The following is a 27,095-nucleotide window of genomic DNA, read 5'->3' on the forward strand; positions in this document are numbered from 1 at the left end:
AAAACCCCAACCAATCCACTCAGACTGATGCTGTCCAGGGAGCAATTCTAAAACAGCAGCAGCATGGGACTCGAATGCAGTCACCTTGTCCAGAAGCCATTGGACAAAGACAAACCTGTGCTGGAGAAAACTAACCATGTCCATGCTCTCTCTCCATCCACCGCCCTCCTTAATCTCTCTGACCCCTTAAAGCCCGGGGGAGGGGGACACTTTTCTTTCTCCTCCTTTCCCAACAATAAGAAGGAATTCTAAAAATGGTTTGAGTCTCAAATAAAGAGCAAATTCAGAATGAAAGCAAAGTCATCGGGCATAAAATACACCCAAGTCTTGAGAACAGGCCATATGTATCCCTGGGGTAACAGCACTGACTGCAGCGGACTTACAGAAGAGATGGATGTACCCACATATATTCACTGAGGGGGAACGATATAAACCTCTTTAGGAGATGCCAAATCCCCATGTAGGTGTGCTTACTAATCCCTCAAACTAACACCACAGCCGCTGCAGTGGTACAGCTCAGCACACCTCAAATAATACATTAAGCTGTGCATTACATATTCATTAGATAGCCATCAATTAACTCTCTGAAACTATTTATTAAAATCAAGCTTCTGCTTTTATAAGTGTCATTAGACCTCAACAAACAGGGTCAGTTTCCCAAATGAAGAAGTGGGCTGTAGTCCACGAAAGCTTATGCTCTAATAAATTTGTTAGTCTCTAAGGTGCCACAAGTACTCCTGTTCTTTTTAGGATACGTTTCTTTTTAGTTATATTGTTTACTGAAGTTAATGGAGGGACTCCAAGTTTACACACCAGTGCATTGGGGACCAGAATCTCACCATTTAGGCCTCTGAAATCCGATTTCTTCAAGAATTTTGCATCCACACGAGTGTCTCTGAACAAATGCCATGATTTTTGCTTATTGCCCAGACAATCTTGCAACTTCCTGATATGTTGTACTAAGTTGGAAAAATCCTGCTTCACCTCTATAATGAATTTGGGACTACAGGTCAGGCTCTCTGCCAAGCCGATAGGGGCTGGAACAGGAGAAGGAGGAGCGAATGACCCCCTGCAGACTTAGGAGTGGTACTGGTGGGCTCTGTCCTTCAGCCCTCCCTGGCCAGCCCCATCAAATGTACATCATAACAGCCCCATCAAATATGCATTTTTAGTGCATCTTATCCTCAAAGGACTTTACTAATAGTAACTAATGAACCCTCACGACAGTCCTGTGAGGTAGTTAAATAAATATTATTGTCCCCATTTTATAGATGGAGAAACTGAAGCAGAGAGGTGAAGTTACTTGCCCAAGGCCCATAGAGGGAGCCAGTTGCAGAGATGGGAATAGACATCTTGACTCCCAGTACTATGCTCAAACCACACCTTTCAGTTCCATTTCATAAGGGATAACTTCACTTACCAAGCCTACATTACATATGAAGTTCAGTAGCTATCACAACACAATTTCCTGCGATCTGCATGCGTGTCTGACTCAGCTTTTCCTCCACACTTAACTAGAAACAGGATCATCGTCTCCAATTCTCCCTGAAAGTATGGCTGAATCACAGTCCAGTGCCACGGAGATAAACTGAGACATCACAAACAGACATAGCGCCTTCAACATACTGAGAACTGCCTCCAAAACTCACAACAGGAGAATGGAAGTAAGTGACCAAGGAGGCATTCCAGTTGCTGTTCAGGTAGCAAGCTCCAGACACTGGAAAATTATCATGGATTCCCATAACCAGGACTTCCTGTATTAGTGAAAAGAAGATCCAAGAAATCTGGGAGTAAAAGACAAGGTGCTCGATTCTGCATCTGGGGGCAGCGTCTGACTGGTATGTCAGCACTCACAAAGGATATTTAGACATCTGATAAATACGTTGCACTGCTAACCTGTGAATTTATAATGCATCCAGCACCAGGGTATCTGGAGACTATCTATACATATGATGACTATACAGATCATAGCATTTTCCATCTGAAGATCTCAAATCATATAACAAACATTAATGACTAAGCCTCATAGCTCCTCCTTGAGATTGGGATACAAATCCTATTTTATTTTACAGGCAGGGAAACTGAGGCACGAAGACATTAAGTCACTCACTCAAGCTCTCACAGTCTATGACAGAGCTGGGAACAGAAGCCAGGTCTCTAGAATTCCAGTCCGGTACCTTAACTGCAAAGTCATTTTTCTCCAAGTGTCTACTTTACGTGGCGGTATAAACCCCCAAATCCACTTACTAAGTCTCCCTCCTCACACCAGTACACTTTGCTAATAAACATAAGACGTTCTCAACAAAGAACAGATTTGCAAGGCAAATTTGAGTTTCAAAGAGTTGGGCCTAAATTTTTCAAAAGAAACCTGCAGGGCTGGCTGGAATGCCATACGAAGCCTGCACTCTGAGGAGGTCAGGAGGACCCCACCACCACCCAACTTTTACAGAGCAGTTTAGTCAGTTCTCCTCTTTTCTCAGAGAGGGACAACTAGCCCTTTGCAGAGAAAACTGTTACATCAGGGCATCCAGGTGCAATCCTGGGAGATAATATACATTTGCTTAACAAAATAAAGTGAGGGAGGAAGTTCTGCTTGGCTCCTCTCTCCCCCCAGTTTTAAAAGGAAGTCTAAGATATAGTCAGATTTAAATACTACTACTACTAACAATATTAAAGTCATAATCAAACTTTTCCTGCTTCAGTCAGTTGGCTGTACTTACACAGCTGACACTCATGGTCTATATCTGCGGTACAACTTCACTGTCGATTTGCAGAAATGGTAGCAGTGCACCTGCACTCCCATCCCCCACATATTGTTGCCCATGTCCTCAATCACCACACCTAGCTGCAATAGGAAAAATTGTCATGTAAAAAAATCTGGCAAATGAGATTATGTGGAAATGGAGCTGAAGGATTGTGATGGGGAGAATTCTTACACAGAAATATTCTACACAGCAGGAAAACCAACTTCCCAAAAGGTGCAAAAATCTATGGATTTGATGTTATGATCTTGTAGTATTTACATTCTTGACAAAGCAGGAGTGCTCTGTAGAGCCAGATGAAAAACATTCCTGCTGTCGGTGGTGCCTCACGGTTCCCGTGAAACTTTGTTTTTTTGGATGTTGCCTGGGATTTTCAGGAAAACCAATAAAAAGGGAGGTATTTCCATGGGGGATGGCCATAATTTTACTGATGAAACAGCAAAAATTTCCTACTAGGACAGGTTTACAAAAAAGGAGTTTGGCCCAGGAATTTTTCTGCCATGTTAAATAAAAAGCTGTGTTTGCAGCTGACCAAGAAAAAGGCAAAACATTTTCAACAGGGTAGAAACGGGAGAACAGTTGGCATCCTTTGGCACAGCTCAACCATCCCACGTTGCCAAGGTGAAAAGAACTCCACCCCCACCCACCCATGTAGACCATTGAAGCCAGATGGTTGTGAAAGTAGTTTCCAGAATGAAAGGAGAGGCCATTTGCCATAGCACTGGCAACACTTGCTATGGTTGAAGGGGCCAATATTTTTTCCCTTCATGTCCATCACCTCCCCCTTCCCCAAACATTAACCACAATAGTAGCTAAGGGCAAGGAGACGGGGAGGAAGCAGCTGTAAAGGCTAAAGAATAGTTTGAAAAAGGAAAGATGCTTCCATGTGGCTCACTGGCTGGATTTCCCTTTCCAGGGTCCTATATGGCTCACAGCGCTGAAAGAGATGGAGAAGGCAGCAGCTCCAGGTCTCTAATGGTTGAAGGCCATGGAAAGCAGGGGGCTGTCTGCTCAAAGTGTCTGCACAAGCAACAAACCCGTAGAAAACTGACCACGTGAGCTGGCATATTCTGCCAATCGTCCCTGCATCTAAGTCCTCTAGGGCTACATAAGTCAGGACAGTGAGAGGGTCTTGGAGACAGTCATCCCAAGAGACCCAAGATACTGCCCTGTTAATATGAAGAGCTACCACGATTAACCCAGAAAGTGCTCGAAAAGTAAACATCCTGCATGGACGGTTACAAAGCAAGAGCAGAAGAAAGAAGGGTCTTTGCAAGTGAAGTGAAGTTTGCCCTGTACAGAGAGTCAGCAGAAGGCCTATGCACCTCATCAAAATAGAGCTTCCGGGAGACTTGAGTGGTGCGTAGACATTGTGCTACCCCTCTGCACAGGGACTAGTTTCACCTATAGATGGGAAGCAGTAGTAAACAGCCTACCTCTGTGCAGTGCCACCAACTGGAGGGCGTCCAGAGTCTTGTGACATTAGCATATTTGGGTACACACCCACAGATTGGGAACCTTGCAGACTGAGGTTCCTGGAAAACTTTGTGGTGGTACCTACTGCCAACTGCTTCCTTCCCCATTGACAAAAAGTCTTTCTAAAAAGACAGCTGTCCTGTTGGACTGCGGCTAGAAATTAGTTTCTGTTTTTCTCTCTGGTGCGAATATGGGCTCAGTTTTTACACCTTGTGTGCAAGTGACCTGAAATCCAATCCAGGTCCTAGTGAAGTCTAGGGCAAGCCTTTAAACACACAGTAACCAAAGAAATACACATTCAGGCCACAGGCAGAGTTGGTTTCTCACCTAGCCAGAGCCACCAACTGTATACTTGCCAAAATGCCTCAATCCGTGCTCAAGATTCAGATTGTTATCCGAGTATCCTCCTCTCCCTTGTGAGCAAATTTGTCTCATTTTGGATGGAATTTTTTAAGTTGGAAAAAAAATACCACTGTTTACCACAGAGTTCTCTCCGCTGTGGTTTGAACCTCATCAGGATTTTGAGGTTTGAAAGTGTTCAGTAATTTTTATTGTTGTTTCTGAACATCTGATGAGACTGGAAACAAAAACCTTAATAAAAAAAAAAGTCTTCTTGGGATATTTCTAGGTGAAATTTTTAAATTCACCTAACAGCTTGACTCACTGATATTGCTTGATCTAAACTGTTCATTTTTACAAAGCATCTGAAACTCTTGGATGCGTTTCCAAACCACTGAGCCCTTTGAGGTTCAACCATTTGCAAGAATAATAGTCAAAGCATGTGTTAACCATAGCAAGACTGGTAAAAATGTTGTGGCCATCCCACTTGAAAAAAAAAAATCAACCTTGGGAAGTATACAAGTGAAAATCCTGTGCCTTGGAGATTCTGTGCAAAGAAGTACCTAGGTCCTCCCACAATTCACCTGAGACTTTTTCTACATCCTGAATTCACTTAAAGCAAAAACACCCACATGAAATACTTGAAGTATAACCGGTTTATTCCCAGGCAGGCTACGATCTTAGCACTCCAGCACAAGGGAACAAATACACAAAGCCTGGATGCACTGTTTGATCTTGCCACTTAGAAAATACCTAAATATTTTTGAATATAGGGATATAATAATACTTCGCATTTATATAGCACTTTTCATCTGTAGACTTCTAGGTGCTTTACAAAGGAGCTTAAGTATCATTATCTCCATTTTACAGATGAGGAACCTGAGGCACAGAGTGATTAAGTGACTTGCCCAAGGCCATACAATGAGCCAGTGGCAGAACCAGGAATAGAACCCAGGGATCCTGACTCCTAGCCTCACATTCCATTCACTACACCAGAGTTGCCCCTTGTATATGGACTTATGCAATCCAGAGAGAAACTGATGGACATGTGAATCAGTCAAACTAATCTGAGTAGAAAATACACTCTGGTGAAGAATTGGAATGGCACTGGTAAAAGGAGGAGAACATAACTCCTCAGACTGAATCCTGGGAGTGTTAAAACCCAATGCCTCTATCACATTCATTCTAAAACTGGGGTGGAGTTGGAACAGGGGAGGGGACATATCAGCCACACATTTAGAACTGATGCAAGGTGACAGAATTTGTTTCTACTGCTTGCAGCTAGAAACAATTATTCAGCTCCGGGGACCAAAAGTTACCTTCCAAAAGCTCTCTCTCAGGCGTTGTGTTTGCCCTGTTTACATTAATCAGTGGGGCAATGGATTGGAAGATGCAGACTGAAGTTCACAATTTTGGGGGAGGCGGATACACCAGTTGAACCATTTCCATTCACACACTACACAGGGGGAAAAAAAATCAGTTCTCTCCCCTCACTTTGCAGCAAAGGTTAAAGAATGCAAACACTCCTGTAGTGAGATCTTGTATTCTAAGACTTCATTAATTTTACAAAGTGAACTACAGAATGTTACTACTAATAATAAATTGTCAACCTAAACTCCCTCCTCAAATTTGACAAAGTCTAGTTTGAGATAGAAGATCCTTGGATTTAAATTCCGCCCTCCACCCCCATTTTTGCAGGTTGGCAAAGAGAGGTTACCATAAGTTAACAAGTTTCGAGTGTGCACATGTACGGGACCTTGCACAATTCCACACATCTACTTATTCTGGAGGGTTTTTTTGGGGGGAGGGGGGAGGAAAGAGGGGTTGGACAGAAGTAAAAGATCATTTGTGTTTTTGTTACCCATCATCCTCAGGCAAAAAGGTGGAGAGGCCATGAGATTTTGCACTGGTAACGTTTTCTGGGATAATTTTAGAATAATGCATTACAAAATTATCAGATTAACTGGATCATCAGTTCCAATCTGGATTGTTCTGTGTCACTTCATTGTTTTCTCTGGAATCAAAATGATTCCTGTGAATTCAGGCCATTTGTTTACTTCCATGTTCCTACCTAAATACACACTGTATAAATATACATTGTCATCTGCACGGATTTTTTTTTTAAATCTATACATACTTTTGGAAACCAGGATGTAAAATCTCATCCCTCTTCCAGCACTCATAAAACTGAAGCCGTAGCAGAGAGAGGGGATTCGAGGGGCAACAGATTCTTATGACAACACTGAGTTTGAATCCCTCTCACGCTGAGCCCTGCAAGCCCCAACCTCACCTTTTCCTGTTCCAAATGGCAGGGGGTGGGTGAGGCTGGGGTATTTTCCCCTCCATCCCTCTAATCTAGGATATTCCTCCCTCCCACCCCCACCCCCCCACCCCCATGATCTGCACTAAATGGAAGGTGTCCTATGAAGGGGAGAGCCTCTCCCAGTGGGCAAAGACTGGATGCTGGGTTCCCTGGATGTGATACCAAACATTCAGCTTGTTGGTATGAGAACCCAGGCTGAAGCTCACACCCCATCTCTCCCCACATGTGCCTGTAGCTCATGAAATCTCCTCTCCCTCCTCCCCCCTCCCTTTGAACCTTCTCTGGCTGGCGCTATGCTAAAGTAAGGTGGCATGCCCGCCAGAATCATCGTGGTCCACGCTGTTGAGAATAGCTGTCTGGTCCTCAGGGAGCTGCCGGTGGCAAAGGTCATCCTTCAATGCGGAGAGGCGAGCGAAGGGATCCTGACGAGAGTGTCTCTTCTTCTTGCGGAGGGAGACCGCTTCGTCAGGCCACAGTACCTGAGAGTTGGGAACTTGCTGAACCTGGGAGGCAGAACCATCTGAGGAGGAAGAGGGAAGGAGAAGGACAAGAGGATTAGTTATCTATAACAATTCCATGAGTCGATGTGGTGCTTTACAGAGCGTGTAAAACAAATGCCTGGGCCCGGCCCTGAGAAGCTCACAGTCTAAGTCAGGATAATGTACCAACCTCCATGGTTTGGCTGGGGAGAAGGTTAACATAGGATGCTCAGCTGACGGAGGAGGATTTTTGGAGGGATTTGATGGAGGATAGGAAGAGGAAGGTTGTTTTAAGTGTCGGGGACAGTGCGAGGGAAGGCACATAGCTCAGCGGGGGAGTAGGAGACAAAGGAGTCAGGACAGAGGACCTGAGGAGAAGATAAGGGGCTGGAGAAGGAGCAGGAGGAAATGACAGCAGAGATGTAGGTGGAGAGATGTAGGAGGATCTTGAATTTAAATGGACAGAAAGCCACTAAAGGCATTGGAAGAAGGGTCATTCCAGGGCTCTCCAGCTAATTTCAGGACTACAAAGGGAAGTTATCCCCTTCCTCTTCTGGACTAAGATCTGGACTAACATCCCAAGGAAAAACAAAAAAAAACGAACAGGAGATGGGGCCTTCCGTTTTACAGCTGAAAGGAGCAGGGAAGCCCTTGTGGCCTCATGGAAAAAGAGCCTACTTCCTTTGTAAGGAATTGTTGAGCAAGAGAATAAAACATAGGTTTTATAGTAGCTCAAACAGAGACCTTCAGACCACGGGCCTGAATCAACTCCCATTAGAGTCAGAGACTTTAATGAGCGTTGGATCAGGCCTCAAATGGAGGATGGACAGGGAGACTAGTGGGGAGTCTTGTGATCCTCACACTCACTGGATTGTTTTCTGGATTTTGAGGAGCCCTTGGATGACTTTTTGGGCTTCTTTATCCGCTGGTATTTCAGAGCTTCGAGCCTCTCAGGTGCAGCAGCGTTCCCGGATGGAGATGGATGTTCTCTAGAAAGGAAAAGCAGACACGTGCCATCAGTGGCCCCCTGTCACACTCCGGCCAGAAGAGTTCTCGGGTGGGGAGGGACCGGTCATCCTCTGCCATGGAAAGGAAAATGTGAGGAATCCGGGACCGATGGAGTAAGGTCAGCCAGCTGCACTGGAGCTAAATACGATGCGGTGGAAACATGACACCATCTACTCACTGCCTTTGGGACAGCTGTAGTTTCCCCCCCCAACACTTACACACTTCCCTGTCCACTGTTTCCCTCCCTCTCATACCATGGATGAGTCTAGGTCAGGCAGAAACAGGCAAAGTTTAGAGAGAGGTGTTAGGCTCCAGCCCTGGTTGTTCCTGTGGACAGAATCAAATGCCTGCCGATGGCTAAGCTGTGGAGGAATTGGAAGAGCCACACTGCAAGACAACCGGTACCAAGGCTCACGTCTTAAAAATGCATTTGTTTCTGTAATTTCAAAACCATTAAAGTAGGTAGAAAGGGGCAGATCCTATGTCCGACAAGGCACTTCTGGGAACCCGCATCAAGCCCCTTTAAAGAAAGAGAAAGCAAAAGGCGTATGGAAACAGGACAGCGGCACCCATGTTACCGCTATGCACATCGCCAGCTATGGCAACAGTGGCCCAGACAGACAGAACACAAGCAGTGACCCTTCCCTTTCCCAACCCCACAGCAAAAACAGGGACCAAATGGCAAACAGAAACACGAAGAGTTTACAAGCCAGCATTGCTGGGGCTGGCAAGTTGGTACCCCCTTCCAGGATCACGGCTCAGAGCCACAACACACACAATAAAATAAGAGCTGACAGGTTGTTTAATCCTTCGATGCCAGGCTTCTGATTTTCTTCCCCAGTAGGATAAGACATACCATGACTTTGAAATTAAAGTACTTACAAGATATGATCATGGGGAGAGGGGGAGCAGATCTCTATTTCCTACATCGGGATTTTCATTCAGTGGTTTCATTCATGAGTTTCCCCTGCCCATTTCACTGATTTATTGTATGGCTGGTTTATTCTTCCACCAAAGCCTGTTACAAGGTAAATGTTTTCTCTAGAGTTTGGTGCATGGGAAACGGGCTCTTTGTATAAGGTTTTTTTGTGCAGTTCTTTCCCGTCTGCTAGTCCTTCCCTGACTAGATATTAGAAGACAGGACACTGGGGCCAGGTGAGTATAGGAAAACCCTTCCCTCTGGACGAAGTCTGTCCAACTATACATTTTCCAGTTTTCACAAAGTCTTTATTGGACTTCCCCATTCTTTTCCTGGTTTCCCATACCTTTCCCCTGCCAGTTCTATCTTGAGGCACCTCTCCGCCAAAACTGAGAGTTTGCTATCCACCAAAGAAAGCGTCCGAGTCTTGACAGTTAGGGCCAGATAGACTACAGACAAGGCCTGTACTGGACCCTTCAGACAGCTCAGCTGTGACCTGCGGTTCTCTCAAGCCTTGGGGCCCTTTGTTCTACGGAGTGCTACATTCCTGACTACCAGGCAGAGTGCCAAAGAGTGTGGGGGTTTTGAGATAGGAGCACGTGCCCGTAAGTGAATAGGCCACGTCCACAAAGTAGTTTTCACTGTGTGAGACCAAGCCAATATTCAAATCCAGCTCTCCTGAGATGAAAGGGCAGAGATTTAATCCACTGAGCCTCCAATACATTCCCCCTCCCTCTGTCACACCTTTCCAACTAGGAGGAGACATTCTTTTGGTATCGTTACTGACTCACTGGAGACCACTGATCAAACCGTCTCAAAATACTGTACCTGCTAAGAGAGGGGTAGCTTGTAACATTTCCTGAATTCCCAGGCTCTCCTCATTCTGGTAGTGTTATTAAATGTCAGCCTATCCCCCATCTCCTGCTATACGCCAGGTAAATGCTATGGTCAGACAAAAAAGTCTGTTGTTCTGCATCTCCTGGGGATGCACAAAGGTTGACCACGCTTCACAGAAATTTCTGAGAGGAAGAGGAAAATAAAGGCAACAATTCTTTCCTGGATGGCAGTTTCGAAGAGTTAGCACCAGCAAGGAATATTGCACTTACACCTTCCGCCCATCAACTGGAGGGTTCAAAGAAAGAGAGACTGGGCAATGGGAGCAAGAATGGGGTGCCTGTGTCAGATCATGTACACTTCAGTAACACTCCCCTGAAAGGGTTAATCTGAACCCAAATAGGAGCTGGTCCTCTGTTCACACTTCACTGCATTTGAGATTAGCCAAGAGTAGTCCAGCACTCTGGGACTCTCATTCACTCCCATCGACTCCCCTGTGCTCATCGTCAAGACAGCAGAAGAAACTGAGATGAAACCGATAAGCGTGGGGTTGATGGAAGACGACATGTTCAGAGAGGCAAAACTCACTTTTACTTGCCTGCTGCATGGCAGCCTACAGTAAAAAAGTGGGGGAATTCTAGTTTTCCATACAAAGAGATGGAGAAAGCAAATAGGGCAGGCTGGAGCAGCAGACGCAAAAAAAGATTTGGACAAAGACAATGATTACATTAGCCAGTGCATTTCCCACAGATAAAAGTGCCATCTATGGAGAAAATATGAAAGGACCTAAAGCCGATCCGGTTTGCCTGACAGTCTGTGAGGAATCTGCACTGTTAATGGCCCTAAACCGAAGCAGCTCTCTTTCACTTTCGGATGCCAGTGTGAACTCTCCTCTATCGGCCATCTGGAGCCCTCCCAGAGATCAATCCAATACACAGAAGACTCTTCCTGTTCAATGTGGAGTATGAATCAAGAAACCAGCCCCTGATTCAACAGCAGGTCAGGAAGAGAAGGATTTGTCCTTGCAAAGCACAAGAACTTGCAAGACACGAATCCCAATCCCTGGTTGTAATCAGACCAGTCTGGTGCTGAATAGGTCTGGGGAGGACTGAACGAAGGGCGGGTTGGAGTAGATACTTGGATTTTATTCTCTGCTCAGTCACTGCAAGAGCTTGGTCAAGTAACTTATCCCTCAATGTGTCTCCATTTCCCCATCTGCAAAATAAAGAGAATACCTACTGCACACGGGGTTTTGTGAGGCTTAAAGTGTTGCAACATACCCTGATAAAAGTATCTGTGGGCCAAATTCAGGGCATTTCATCCATCTAGCTGTGAAAATCTGGATGCGGAGATTATTCTTTATTCTCATCCTGTTCAGCTGGTAGCATCTCATTGTAGTCGACATTTGTTCTAGGAGGGAACATTTCACATTTACAGAACCGGGCTTCCCATTACTCGATGCTACGTCCCTCATTGCATTTCGGGGGTAAGGCCACAGTGGCATGGTGAGACTGTACGCTGGGACAAGACGAGCTGACGTGGGAAGTGGCTTTTGTAGCAGTAGGTACTTAGCTAGAATACTGCAGGCTGGTGACTTCCAAGGTTTTTAAAGACACTGATATGACTGGCCAAGTTTCTTGATTTTGCTAACAGCACTGAGAAGCATATGGAACATAATGAGCAATTTGATTGAGCAGCTGGGGACCAGCAGATGCAACTGAAAGTGTAAGGTTTAGGGTATAAATCAGCTCCTTTCATATTCACCGCTCAAGCATAGACATCAAGATTTGACGAACGTGCAAAGATACAGATTCTCAGGACCATCTCTGATGGAACAGCTGGAACTCCCCACAAAGCAGGCGGCATTAACTTCGGCAGAGGACAAAACACCTTTTTAGACAAGCCACAATTCCCTCCTGTTGGAACCAAGTGAGACTTTCACCCTCCTAGGATGGGCTAGATTTAAGATGTGTAAGAGCGATGGGACTACAGTTAAATTCCTCTCAGGAAGACAATGTTTGCCTCCAATGGTGAATACAGGGTTATAGCTTAATTTTAGAAGCTAGTGTCCCCGTAACATCTATTTGGTGTTCTCTGATGAGCCACACATTATTTTGTGCCGCTGAACAACCACTGATACAGGCAATGCTAACGGTTGCCCTCCTCTGCACCCAGCTTACACACACATTACTCCGTGCCTGATTTTACTGAGTTTTCAGTTTTAGGTTAATGGCTGCTATATGCGGGCAGGTACTGAGTGAACTTCTCCAAACGGTTCTGACAATGTAACTCACTCCTGACCAAGAGTGACCAATTATTCCAGTCCTGGTCTTCCATCACAAGGTGAAACAGCTTCTGCTCTTTAAATCCTGAACCGAGAAGTAGTTCTAACCTGCAGCACCTATTCCACCGCTGGTGCCCACTGCTACACAACTATACCGATAGCGCTCAGCCCTGAGCTGTAGCAGCCCCTGTCACTTCTGCCACAGGCCTTTAAGAAGATATTCGCAATTGTGACATTTATGATGCTAGAAAAATGCCCACTAGAGATTAGGATGAAACTCCATCAAACTAATTTCCATTTATTCTCTAAAATAGGACTCCCCACTCCCACATTTCCAGCCACACACAGAGCAAGTGCACTAAACCCATGTTTCACCATAAATAGAGTTTGACCTCAGGTGTCGTAGATGTAAAGAGTGACAATGGCAAAGGAAAGGACAGGTACGCTGCAACAGATTTATAGCCTTGCTACCACCCTTTATTTCTGCAGTCAACTCCGACTCTCCTGTTGTGATTGTTTCTAAGACCAGCAAAAAAGACCTCTCATTCCTCCTGCCCCTTTTGTAGTGTTTTGGGCAGCAGCCTATGCACAAAGACCATCCAGAATACACCATGTGTGATGCAGAGGAACCTGTCACTGCACTCATTCACTCTGGAGCACTGAGTCATAATAGGGCAAGGTAGCTTTAAAAATGTAGCAGGTATTTTCTACAAGGTTCTGAAGTGAACTCAGATCCCAGAGTCTACAAAGCATCAGGTTTGGGTCAGAAGAACTAATGGAGAAGTTCTCGGTCTTCAATTTACCACACTTCCAGATGAGCGTGAGTCAGAACCATATGATCAGAAAGTTACTGAAGGCGCCTCACAGTTATTGAGGGAGTGCACAAAGCAGCCAGCTTCTGAGTGTGCGAAGGGCAGTATCTAGAAGAGAAGAGTGAGTTACAAAGCTTGCACGCTTCACCACTCCTCCTTAGCAGAGCTGAAACAAGAGTCTCCGGTATCCATAGCAAGAAGGGCTTTATCCCTAGGCTAAAAGAGCAGCTCCACTTGTCCAACCCAGCAAAGAATCTCTGTTGCTCTTCTTCAAATGCCTTTGCATGTAGGAGGTTAGAAGAGTAGCAGACAAAGCCTAGGGAAGAACGGCAACCCATCTCCACCAGAATGGGAAGCCAAGTCACAAGAAGAGGCAGGAAGATCCCAGGGTGCAATATAAAAGTTTTTCCTCACCACACACGTCTTCCCTGACTCTCTTCCCTTGAACAAACGGGCAGAGAACTTCAGCAACAGCTTGGCAACTAAAGGTCCGGTCTGAAACCATCTAGACAGCCTATATCCCACAGGTTCAAATCCTGCCCAGGTTTACTCCATCCTACACCCTTCCAAGATTATAAACTCCATTGATCAACATGGGGTTCTTTCATGCAAGGAAATATTACAAGCCAAGAGCGGTTGTGTGCGTTGCATGGACACTAAAGATCCCATGAGACTTTTCTTAGGAGTAGAAGTTTCCTCTTCCCCTCCAGTCTTGTGCGGGATTGACTGTTGCCTCCACCCCAGAGGATGCTGTGGGTGCATCACTTGGGATCAGCTTAGGATCCTTCAAAATCAAAAGATGCTAGAGAAACACAGAAGTCAACACTCCCTTTCCACAGAGCTGCTGTCAAGCCACAGTCACGACTACCGCAATGAGATAAAAAGGAGCGGATAACAGCAGGGCGCACACGGGAAGATGGCATCCCGTCTACAGGTCTGCAGACAACACAACTCATCTATACAACAGACTTCACCATGCTGACAGGAGAGGAACAAGGAAGAAAGAAGAGGAAAAGAAGGGTGGGAGAGGAGAGGACAGGAAGAAAAAAGATCAGAGGGAAAAAAAGAAGATAAATGAAACCAGGAGTGAGAAAATTAAAAAAAAAAAAGAAAAGAAAAAGAAAAAGAAGAAAATCACTCAGACAAGCGGACTCAACTTCTCCAAGCGAGAGTGGGTGTGAAACACATGCAGAGGATCAGCACATGGACAGTCTTTAAAGGGGAACCTACTTGTTTCAAACTAAACGAGAGGAGTCATCGTCCTCCCCCACACTGCGGGTGGGGCAGCTTCCTCACCCATGGAATGGACATGGCTTTGCCACTTGCACCTAGGAGGCATCAGAGGCTTTGCGTACCAGGTACTGACTGCACTGTCCAAAGGGAGGAGAGGAGCTGGGGTTGCCAGCACACGACAGCCTAGGATGCAGAGGTAGCACAGGCGCTCGCCTGCCTTCCCTGTGGTTTTTGGGTTTCCTACGGCAGTGAGATGACAGAACCAACTCTTCCCAGTTAGACGTTCATGGCACATTGGGTTCAATTAAAAAGAAAAGGGAAAGTTACTAGCGCTAATTTGAACACGGCATAAATTACCCACACCCTTAAATAAAACTTGCCTGCCCTTCGCACAGCAAGAGATATTGCAAAAGCCTTCCCACTCCAGCCATGCCAGGGAAATATAAACGAACACTACATGCAGAGAGTCTCTTGTATCCCTCTATTTGCCCCCATCTGCCTGTCCCATCCAGGCCAGCCTGATCTGCATGCATCCCCACAGCGGAGATCCCATTCACACTGCTAGCAGTGCCCGGCTGCTGATGGGTAAGCCACCACAGAGCTCATAAACCACATCTTCCCTCCCCCTCTCTGCTTTTACTACTGCAGCATAAAACCTGGCTGGTCTGGTATAAAACTCCGGTGCCCCTGATCACTGACAATTTTACGACCCTAAATCATAAAGAAATTACTTGGCTGCGCTGTTTATGGGATTCTTTTCTTATTAGCGTGCAGGATTTATTATCCCTCTGCCTTCCCCATTCGAGATAATGGCTCTCTCCCTCCTCTACCTGAGGGAGAACCTGACAGTGAACCCAGGTTTGACTACAATGGGTTCTGTGCCCAAGTCCCAGAGTAAGATGCATTTCAGTCCCTGGTCATCGGGCCTTTGCTGGCAGACATTTTTGTGGCTTAGCTGCTGCTGAGATCTTGTATAGGCACGCATGAACATCTCAGCCTGGAATCGGCGTGAGAAGAGGATTGAAAAGGCTTCAGGTCTGCCATGGATACCTGGAGTGGGGTGTGGGGCAGAAAGTTTCCAGGGCTAAACAGAACATCCCAAAAGGAGGACCTCTCTCTCGGTGGCTTCTGAAGCTCTCTGGAAAGGACTGAAGCTGTCTGGTTGGCAGCTATGAGGGTAATGCTCCAAAAGGAGACAGTAGTAAAGACGTCACTGCTCCCTCTATCAGTCGCACACTCTGCACTCTCCCCCCACCCAGATGGGTCTCGATGCGATAGACCCACCAGTCCGACACCTCATTCTCTGCCCTGGTTGAATATCCAGCTCTGTATTGCCCTCCCATCCCCCCCGCAACACACCCTCCAGACATCCCCATCTGTCGCCCTGATCACAATCCTCAGAGAGAGCTAGGAGGATTGTATCCCTTTGGGTATCACTTCCAACTTTCGCTAAGCTGTTAGACCTGCTGGGTGTAGTGTCTTATGCAGTCACACAGGCTCACGCTTGGGCTAGGAGCTGGATCTCACCCTTTGATAAGCAGCACAGGACAGCTGTTGTGAATTTCTGGGAATCTGCTGCTCTGTGGGTGCATGCAGGCTCTCAGATAGTGGAAATAAAACTAGGCCTGGGACACTGCATCCCTGGCAGCCAATGCAGTAAGTATTGGCCTGCGTGTCACTTCAGCTGACCTTCACTTCTGGTCTTCAGAGCTAGTACTTGGTAACATTTAGCTCCACAAAAGGACTCAGTGAAAGGAAGACGAGGAGGAAGCTCAACCACTACCAACGAATCTGGAAACAAGTTCCTATTTCTCTCTTCCATTTCTGTTCCAGGACCTTGCTAGATCTGTGAAACTGCCCCCAGAAAGTCTCCAAGAGGTATTTTCCGGGAGCAATCTTGCAAGATTTGCTTAAGTCACTGTAATCATTGTTGGGTTTGAAGCCACCATGCCAAGTTTCATTGAAAAAAAATTTCAGAGAGGTGAGGCTTCTATTGTAATTGAATTACTACAGTTCAAAACAAAGATTTAACACAGATGAGCTGAAGCTATGCAGTGTACCGCTGCAAGCGGCAAAAGAAAAAGGGGGGAAAAAACACAGAACTCCTCCAGTTTAATACAATTTAGGAATCTTGGGAATGAAGGGGAGAGGGGGGAACCCTCAGCTGTTAAAATAAAATTGGAGAAGTATTTTGAAATTGGGTTCCCTTTACTGAATTCATGGAATGAGATCATAGTCCTAAATAACTAACTGTTTGCTAGCAGATATCAAACTGAGAGCTACGATTAGGTGTTGCTGAGCACGTGCCCGTTTTGTATTGTTAGTCCCTTATTTGTATCCACATGATAAACCCGGTATTTTAAGATTTAATTCTCCAATAGCACTGAACATTTATATAACCCTTTCCCAGACCATTTCTCACCATTCATCCGGGTAGGTATTACTATCCCCACTGCCAGAGGAGGAAAGTGGAGGCATAGACAGGTGAAGTGACTTGCCCAAGGTCATGCGAGTCAGTGACAGAGCTGCAATTAGAACCTACATGTTCCTGGCTCCCAACCCTGTTCAATCCACTAGACCATGCACCTCCCTACAGAATACAGAATGAGGAGCTGTCTCCCTCCTCACCAGGCTTTAGGATGACCAGATAGCAAGTGTGAATAATTGGGACAGGAGGTAAGGGGTAATAGGAGCCTATATAAGAAAAAGCCCCCTAAATCGGGACATCTGGTCACCCTACCAGGCTTGCCCCCACAAAAGTCACAGCCACACCAAGTCTTTCTACTTGTATCCTGACTGTGGATAGGCCTCACTGAACCTGTGAGAGCGCTGAGGCACTGCTGAGTGGGAAAACCCAAAAGCCACAGAGACCTCGTGTGCAAAGGTTTTGTCCTAGTAGTTTACAATTCCTTATTCCCCTTTAAAGGAAGAGATGGGATTGGAAAAGCCCCTTCCATGCCCCACTCCCCGCCACCCTCCGACAGCCCCCACGCCATCCTTTCGGACTTGGATCACCCTTACCTATTGAGCTGAGGAGAAGCTTGTCTCGACAACACTGCCCAGATAGCTGAGATTAATCAAAAACAAAGCAGTTAACAACACCCGCAAGGAGCCGAGCTCCGCAACACATCAGCACGTCAAAAACGCCAAAGGAGAAGTAGTGGGGGAAAGAAACAAACGAAAAAAAACCCCAAAACCAAACGAGGCTGGAAACAAAAGGGGGAAGAAACAGAAAAGAAAAATCAACAAAGCGGATGAAAACACTGCATAAAAGCGCAGACAACAGTGCTCTAACACAGAATTGTCCTGTGACTTCCCTATACCTGCTGGGCCTCATCAAGGTGTCCTGGCTATATTAGATTGGTTGTATATATATTCACACACGAGATGATTATATATATTTTTAAAGCCACAACAGAATTGATTTGAGGTTGATTTTGTTACTACAGACCCCCCTCCAGTATAAGCACCCCTCTCTGACCCATTCACCCGGTCTCCTGAAACCAGCAATAAACAACAGTGCTGAATGGGCTAATTGGGTTTCTAAGGACTTAAAGCTTCCAGGTACCAGAGAGAATAAGTGAAATGCAAGGGGCACCGCAGGGTGAAAAGCCAGGCTCCCACCCCCAAACCTTGCTGTTTTCCTGATGTGACACTAACCTCCCTACACCTCAGCCAATGCTGGCTACACAAGTTTGAACATTGTCCTTCCTCCTTGCCTGCCCCAAGCTCCTCTCTCCACTGAGTTTAACTGCACTGCGCTTAATAGTTTACTTCAAGCCATTAATTCCCGAGCTCCACGAGTTGAGGGATCAAGAGGTTAAACCCCACTACTTGAAAAAATAGAATTTAAAACAAAAGACAAAAGGATGGAAGGAAAGAACATCTACAGGATCTAAGGTGCTGTGAAGGAGACGAGGGAAAGAAGAAAAAGAGGCAGAGACGGAGCGAAAGAGAAGAAAAACAGAAAGACGCTTTGCCTGGCGCAACCCTGGTACCTGGAAAACCAGCCACTGGAGTTTAGTGCAGCAGCCTCGTTCTTTGGGGCAGGATCTGAGAATACCGGCAGCTTCCTGATTTCCGTTCGGGTGAATTTCTTCTCCTGACATGCTGTTCATGGGACTAAGTCCTTGCACCCTCTCCCCGCCCGAGTCTTGGGGCTGCAGCATCGCTTTTGGAGATGGAGCGGCACGGTGACCTTTGTGGCCATCTCTGTGGTTTGCTATGGTCACTAGACTTTGTGGGGAAGGGCAGAAAGAAGCCAGAGAGCCAGGCACACACTACTGTTCCAGGAAAGTCAAGAGCCAGGAAATAAGAAAGGAAACTGCCGGTGACCCTTGGTCACTTACCCAACAAGCACAGGTAATGAGACCCCTAATCTAGTTCCTTACATGGACAGGCCCTTCTCTACACATCCGAAAACACACACTCCCAATCCCAAAGAGACTTGCGAGGGGAAGAGCAGCTGTTGGAGATAATGCACCATGAACGACCGACTGTTCCTCTGCCTATTTAACCCACTAACATGAGCAGTGTCCTAACGGTGCCAGTAGCGAGAGCCTCTTCAGAGCAGGGTCCTACCAATGACAACTGGAAGTCACCTCCAAAAGGGATGCTGCAGCGTGTCCAGACAACCCCTATGATTTCAGATGATGATGATCATGATGATGATGGGGGGAGGGAGTTGGAGGCAATGGGTGAGGTGGGGTGGGGAAGGAAAGGCAGATAAAGGGCAGCTAAAGGATTCATACACTTACCCCGAAGTGGATAATGTTGTCGGTGTAGGCTCAGGTCTGAGAATCTCCTCCCCAGCCCTCCTCGGAGAGGGAATTTGTCCAAAAACATCCATACTGTCCCCGGGAAGGGAGGGGCACTGAGAGGAGGGGTAGCCAGTGGCCAAAGAGGTGAAGGCCATGGCAGGTCGGTAGCTGGGGCTTTCTCCCCTGCTGCTTTGAGCCGGGGAGCCGGTCGACGGGGTGGACTTGCGGGAGAAGCTGACTGCCGCGGGGGGCTGCAGGGTGATCTCCGACATCTCCGCTTGCTGGATGAGACCCGGTCGCGGTCTGGCACGTGCAGTCAGCTCCGGGGAGCTGTTGCGGGAGCTGAGGGGGCTTTGGGTCAGAGGGGAAAGCCTCGAAGGTTGTAGCACCACCTGATGTAAACTGGGTTCAGCCCTCCTGACTTGCCGAGGGCTAGGCCGAGGTCTGGGTTGGGGCTCATACCACCTGGTGTCCAGGCCAAATGTGCTTGTGCCACTGTGGCTGACTGACTCGGACGGTTCATGGTAAGGCAACACGGGTATGCCCATACCTTGACTGGTATGTCTTAGCTGCCCTTGACTCCCCATAGGTTGCATAGGTTTGTCCTGCCATTTGGTGGTGGTGGGCACAGAGGGTTGGCTTCTGCCAGGTGGCTTGCCAGTCCAACTCTTTGGTGCCTCCAGGGGCAGAATGCCAGGATAGGATGCAGGGACCTGGAGGGAGGAAGGGGGCGGGCCCCTAGGAAGACAGGCCGTCAGCTGCACACACTCTGCCACCTCGCACTGGTGGAGCTGTTGAGGGAATATCATGGGAGAAGCCTCTAGGCTGCTGAAAGGGAACTCAGTCCTGCCCCATGGCTCAGGAGACCGGCCCCCTGTTGGCGTCTGAGTCAGGGGCAACGTGCTGTTGGAAGTATTTTCTCCATTCTCCTCCGGGATGGTGGGGTGTCCAAAGGGGCCCTCGGGATGCAGAGGAGGGGAGGACATGACAGAACTGAGAGGGCTGACCTCTGGCATGTAGAAGGGCGGAGGGTCCATTTCCCCAGGACTGCTGCTGCTGAGGTAACCGTAAAATTGGCTGTGGTGGAAAGGCCTCGGGGCTGGCGGTCTGGCCTGACCAGTGGCCTGCAGGTGGCTCTCCAGAGCACCTGTGCCCTCCAAGCCCCTGTGGAATCTGGGGCTGTATGCTGGTGGCTGAAGGTAGGATTCCTGGCTGGAAGAGAGAGGGGTCAGCTGAGATTTGAGGGCTGCCACAGATGAGGGCACAATGGGGTCGTCATTCTCTTCGTCTGACTGGCGAAACTCAGGGTACATGTCTGTCTCCTCCACAAAGGGGAAGCCCTCTATCCGGCGGGTCTTGAGTGAGGGCTCCATCTCTGAGGGGTCCATGACAAAGCGGCCATCGGGCCCACGGCTGATGAGCTCAATGGGGGTAGTAGCCTCGGCTTCAGCCTCAGCCTTGGAGACACTGTACTTCTTGCTGCTAATGGCCCTCTTGGTCTTCTTGTAAAGGGACAACTCCTTTTCCTTGCTGGGGCTCAGCATACGCTTGCCCTGCTGGCCTTGGTCATCAGAGGACTCCGAGGGGGGACGGAGGGTGCGGATGCTCTCGGGACTCACTTTACCGGAAGACAACCTGGACCACAGAGGAGAGAAACCAAAAAAAAAAAGGGGAGGATGGTCATGGGGAAAGGAGAAAAATCTGGGGCTTGCGCAGCAGGATCACGGGCCAGTTGGGCACAAAAAGAAAAAGCCTTAATTGTTCCCGGAAGAGGGAGGCCTGGAAGAATTTAGTGTGGGCATTATTATGATGGCAGAAGCTCACGTGGTTCTAACATAGGCCCCAGCAGCGTGCTGGGCAGAGGCATGAGTAAGAAGGAAGACAAAAAACAGGTGGCCACTACTTCTCCCTCCCGACTGCCAAACAGAATATGAAACATTTCCTCTCTCATCCCCCCTCAAGCAGGCAATCCACTGCAATTTCTTGAAATTAACTCGACAGACCCATAAGTCTGAATGAAAACAAGTCCAGAGCTTAGCTTCAGTTTGGCTAAGTACCCAAAGGTTTGTATGTTCATTTGAATTATCTGAGCCTCTTGCAAAACTAGGCTGGGAAACCTCTCAGTAAGATGTTCTCCCTCATGTGATTTCATGTCTAGTGCTTCAGATTGCTGTTGGGGAAGAACAGCACAAGAACATCCCCTCTGGCGGAATTTGGCAACTTCTGATCCCAGCTCACAAAATGAGAAGAAAAAATACTTATGATTTTCCCCCAACCCTGGAGTATAAGGATTAAGGCTTGAAAAGGGAAGAAGGAGGCAGCTCCTAAGAGTTCACTGCCCTGCCCCCGCCACCACCACACACACAGAAGTCTTGGGACAAACAGGATTAGACACACAGACTCAGCAGATCCAATTGAGATAATGGGGGCAAGGAAATTGAAAAGTGTGGTCTTCTCAGTGAAATGGAAGAGCCCACAGGAGGGAAGGGGGGAACGACATCAGCAGAACGAGATTTAAAAACAAACAAACAAACAAAACCAAATATCAGGGTCAGCACAGATCTCCTGCATGATGCTCCTGAAGCTACTACATGAGGTGATCAGAGGCCAGACTATTACTCTCACACCAGAGACACCCCCTGTTTCTATCTACCCTCGCTGGCGGATGCACTGAGTACTGCTGATGGTCTCTGGAAGGAGTTGAGACCAGTGGGACACAGTGATCCAGACTTCAGTGGAGTGTGAGGAGGAAGATAAAATGGGGGAATCTTCAAGGCAAAAAAAGAGTTGCTCTTAGAACTCTAAATTTCCCAGTTAAAGAAAAAACAAAAAGGTGAAATATTCTTAGATACAGTGAAACTTGCATTAAGGATCCACCACTTCTTTTAAGCAGCCACTTAAAAATTGCCAGTATAAGGCTAACGGCACATTGGGCTGCATTAGTAGGAGCATTGCCAGCAGATTGATGGAAGTGATTATTCCCCTCTATTCGGCACTGGTGAAGCCACATCTGGAGTAGCGCATCCAGTTTTGGGCCCCCCCACTATAGAAAGGAGGTGGACAAATTGAAAAGTCTCCAGCAAAGGGCAACGAAAATGATCAGGGGGCTGGGGCACATGACTTACGAGGAGAGGCTGAGGGAACTGGGCTTGTTTAGTCTCAGGAGAGAAGAGTGAAGGGGGATTTGATAGCAGCCTTCAACTACCTGAAGGGGGGTTCCAAAGAGGATGGAGCTTGACTGTTCTCAGTGGTGGCAGATGACAGAACAAGGAGCAATGGTCTCAAGTTACAGTGGGGGAGGTATACATTGGATATTAGGAAACACTTTCACTAGGAGAGTGGTGAAGCACTGGAATGGCTTACCTAGGGTGGTGGTGGGATCTCCATCCTTGGAGGGGTATTTAAGGCCCGGCCTGACAAAGCCCTGGCTGGGATGATTTAGTTGGTGTTGGTCCTACTTTGAGCAGGGGGTTGGACTAGATGACCTCCTGAGGTCTCCTCCAACCCTAATCTTTTATGATTCTATGAATTCCACCTGAAAACAAAAAAGTCCAGCACTACTCCCTTGGGAAATCTCCTGTGACAGGCTTCATTGGTAACTACTTCCTCTGCTCCTGCTCTAAAGCCAGGCAGTCTCTTGCAGCCTATTTTGTTCCAAAGACTTAAGGAACACCAAAAGCATCAGACCCCAGGATCAGCAGATTTGAGACACTCAACATTAGATATTTCCATTTCCTGCAAGCAGCATCCCTACGAAGAGGCGTCTCCAAAACTACCAGACAGAACACAGCCTGAGTGGCACCTCTAAGGCGGAGATACTTACGGAGACTCCAGACTCTTCCTGCAGTGGGTTATCGAGAGAGGAGGGTCTGGAAAAGAACAAAAGAGGGAGAGAAGAGAGAGCGCTAAAGAGGCGCAATAGGCAGAAAGAGGCAACAAAAATCTTACAATCAACAGCAAGAAAAAAAAAAAAAAAGACACTCGACAAGAGGCCAAATTTTGGTTGATCTAGTGCTTTAATAGGCGCAGACAACTCCAGACAGTTTCCTATCCTTTCTGTTATCACCAAATCATACACACTAGAGATAAAAGAGTCCACCCTCCGCATCCCCAGCCCATGTGAATTTCCCTGCGGGGCATGACTGTCCCAGTTTATACAACTTAAGTGATGAGGCTTCCACCACTTCTTTTGGGTGATTCTCTATACCAGGGGTGACCAAACTTACTGACCCTCGGAGCTGCATACAATAAATCTTCAGACATTTGAGAGCTGCAAAACACTCAACTTGCCTCGTGGGGTGGCACCTGCCAGGGAGGCGCACCTGGCTGAGCCCTGAGCCCTGGCGCCCCTCCCCCCCGTGGGGGCTAAAGCCACAAGACCCCCCCGCCCCTCCCCTGCACGGCAGAAGCCCCGAGCTCTCTTCCCCAGTCTGGTTGGCGGAGAATGTGGGGGGAGCACAGGGAGCTCTGCAAGCTGCACTTTAACTGTAAAAGAGCCATGATTTGGCCACTCCCGCTCTATAGTCTAAAATGCAACAGTTCTCATGCTATAGGATCCATGAAACACCAGTGATATGAGCAGCTGTTCTTGGCGGCCCTCAGAAGTAAGTGACTTGAGAACCAAGCATGGAGGGCTGTGGGAAGGGAAAGCGTCTGCAAGGAGGTTCTCTCCCCAAGAATGAAAAATCCCCAAACCTAAAACCCACTGGCCTAACAGATATCACCATTAGGAAGGTCTCCCTGCCACATCAACCTAGGTACCTGTCTCAATTTCATCTTCATCCCCACCTTGCCTCTACCATTTCTGATCACAAGATGTTTCAGACCGTGGCAGAGGCTCCCATATAGCCCGAACGCATCTCTTCCCTCACGCTGCTCTAGCACGTAAGCACTTCCTTCTTCTCTCGCAACGCTGAGATGTTGGGGTTTTCTCAAAGCGAGCCTCCAGACCTCAGCACACATATCTGGCACTTGTTACTTATTTAACCCATCTGTTCAGATTAGAGGTGAGGAATAAGTGGGAGAGGAAGGGCCAGGATCCAAACAGTCACAGCTGAAGGATAAAGTTCGGGCAAGCTTCACCCGAAGACGCTCGAGAGAAAGACAGACAAGGAAGATGACCACAAAATGCCACAGGGGGAAAATACGAAGTAGCAGGGCTCACCTTTCTTGCGCTTGAGCTTGCGTTTGCGTTGTTTGTTGACAAAGCAGGCAGTTAGCGTGCTGAAGAGGATGGCAGCAGCCAGAAAGCAGATGGTGGCAACAATGCCCGCCAGCACAGGTCGGGCCAAACCATCGTCCGTCAGGTCAGGCGGCGGGAATATGTCTGCAGAAAAAGGGGAATCCTTTGAGTTCTAAAAGGAACTGTTCACCACCACCAGGGTCCTCATCACGGTTTGGAAAGTGAGGTTTGCACAGGGTATGTAAACGAGTTGCAGAACTGGACGGTTCAGGGGATTGATGCTCAGGTTCAGAGCCTTTCCCAACTAGTTTCAGAGTAGCAGCCGTGTTAGTCTGTATCCGGTGCCACAAGTACTCCTGTTCTTTTTCCCAACTAGGTTACTGGTTTAAATCCAGCCCAGAGTGGTAGTGAGTGAACACTGTTACTCTCAGGTGCCTGGGAGGTGGCCTAGGAGATACTTTTGGGTCTCAGCCCAGAGACCAACAAAGACAGATCCACATCACAAAAGAGTATCATCACTATTGGCAATCCACTTAACAGGAGCGCAGTCACAGCACTGGCAGTAGTGGTGGAAGCTTTGCAGGGATCGCTCTAGGAGTGAAAGGGGAGTTCAGTCCTTGTGTCCCCATTCAGTCCTTTGTCTTTCTGAGGAGACTACCAACAAGGAGACCAAATGTGCTGGTAATCCCCCCACCCCATGTTCTTACATCATACATATCACTGTGGTATGTAAGCGCCCCAGAATTAATGTGCACACCTGCCTACTGGATATGCACTGAGACCCACACTATCAGTACTCACAGGCCACTGAACAGTTATCCAACAACATTCAGTGTTTGCTGATCTGGCAGGATTTGAATCAGCAAATTTAACATTAGCTTATTTATAAGTGTGTGTACACAATTACTGGGAAGTGATTTTACATGATTTATGCTAACTAAATCTATCCACTTAGTTGTTCATATCAGTGCTTGTAAACCTGTCACTAGCACCAGCTTATAGAACTTTTTGGGCTGAGACAGTAGTAACTGACATTGTGTAATAACATCTGGCCATAAGCTGAGGTCAGCTACACACCCAAGAGCTAGCAAATTCAGGCAGACAAAAGAGGAATCTAATCTTAAAAAAAAAAAAACAAAAAAAACGAAAGTCAAGTATGCAACTTGCATCCAGCAAAGTGCTTCTGCATAACACCACCTGAGGGCAGTGCTAGTCTGGATTTGTCCTGTACACAGCATAATTGAGATATCATTGGTCTCATATTGTGAGCTGGTGTAATTTAGGTTCCCATAGTTCTTATTTCCATCTCTCCTTCCCTAGATTATATTTCCTTCCATCACAACTTGCTATTTTTTATATGGGAGGTTCTCCTGCAGACTGGGAAATATTCCTCTGTGCTGTGGTGTATGCAGGGCTGCATTGTGCTTTCTTGTGCTGCTGTGTGTTGCAGTCCCTTTTGTAGAGCTACAATGCTTTTGTTTTTACTCCCTGGTGCAGTATCACACTGCCACGTATGCAGTTTTCATTTTCACGTCAATGCTGCATATTTCCTGGGTTGGAGCACTGTTCTCAGTGCATGTGGCACAACTGTGGTGTGCTGCGACTCCCTGGTTTGGGCTATGACTGTTATTTGGTACCATATTGTGCTCTGTTACAGTATAGAACACCGAGTTTTGCATGAGAGTTGCAGAATACTCCGTTTCTGGTGAAGTCAGAGGGACCTCAATTCCCGAAGTACCTGGCAAGATCAGACCCTGCATCTCACCACACTGCAATATTGCCTTCCCATTTTGGGCTCTGGGCTTAAGTTGTTTGGGGCTGGAAGGACGGAAGGACACTTACCTGTACTGGAGACACCTGCAATGTTACTAGGCTCACTGATGAGGTCCTGCATGACAGCCAGAACTCGGAACTCATACCAGGTGTCCTACAACACCAAACACAACATGAGCCACTAGTCAGAAGCTTCCTTCAACAATTTAACACACCAAAGCAAATCAGGCACCAGGATGCCTTCTCCAGACCAGATAATGGGAATCCTCAACATTGTTCTAGAGGGACTGCCCTTCCCTTGGGCTGATAAGGGAATTTGTTCTTCACTGGGTCTAGACTTTGGGACACCAAATTAGCCCCTACTGTGGAAATAAGCGACAGACATCCTAAAAGTATTCCCTGAATGCTCTCCCAGTGTTGCAATACATATGGTGCACAATCAGTAACCCAGGCAAAGGGCCAATCCATTACAAAAACCAAAGGGCACTCAGTTAGACCACCTCTTACCTGAGACAAATCCTTGGCAAAAAAGTCATTGTCACTCCCCAAGATGGCATCGTCCAATATCTCCCACCTCTCCCCTACGCGGAACTCCATGATGTAATGGTCAATTGGAAAGCTGTGATTGGCTGGAGGAAGCCACGACAACAGGACTCCTTGCTGCGTCCGATTGGCTGTTAGGCATCTCGGTGGGGTAACCAGCACCAGTGGTTCTGGAGTTGTTACAGGGAATGCTGAAGACACACAGGACAGGGAGGGGATGGGGCAGGGAAAGCATTTAGTGGAGTCCAGAAAAAAAGAGCAATAAGGTCTACAACTGGCTACTTTCTCCTGTTCACTTCAGTGTGCACATGCTCCCTTCTCTTCTGTCATCCTTCCTCTACAGATCCAACACCACCTGCAGCTGTGCT

The 27,095-nt window shown here is 47.3% G+C and overlaps 1 protein-coding gene across 1 annotated transcript in view; it reads right to left on the reverse strand.

Moving 5' to 3' along the window:
* Positions 1–6,976: 6,976 nt before the first annotated feature.
* Positions 6,977–27,095, reverse strand: part of IGSF9B (immunoglobulin superfamily member 9B) — a 98,711-nt gene continuing 78,592 nt past the window's right edge. Inside the window, exons 14-20 of the mRNA XM_034754506.1 lie at positions 26,692–26,918; positions 26,254–26,338; positions 24,394–24,555; positions 23,053–23,098; positions 19,227–20,864; positions 8,247–8,368; positions 6,977–7,420 (exon numbers count right to left, since the gene is read on the reverse strand). Of these exons, the coding sequence (XP_034610397.1) occupies positions 7,197–7,420; positions 8,247–8,368; positions 19,227–20,864; positions 23,053–23,098; positions 24,394–24,555; positions 26,254–26,338; positions 26,692–26,918 (2,504 nt within the window). The 3' untranslated portion in view covers positions 6,977–7,196. The remainder of the gene's footprint in view (positions 7,421–8,246; positions 8,369–19,226; positions 20,865–23,052; positions 23,099–24,393; positions 24,556–26,253; positions 26,339–26,691; positions 26,919–27,095) is intronic.

This window comes from Trachemys scripta, chromosome 21, assembly GCF_013100865.1.
Source record: "Trachemys scripta elegans isolate TJP31775 chromosome 21, CAS_Tse_1.0, whole genome shotgun sequence".
Lineage (NCBI taxonomy): Eukaryota > Metazoa > Chordata > Testudines > Emydidae > Trachemys > Trachemys scripta.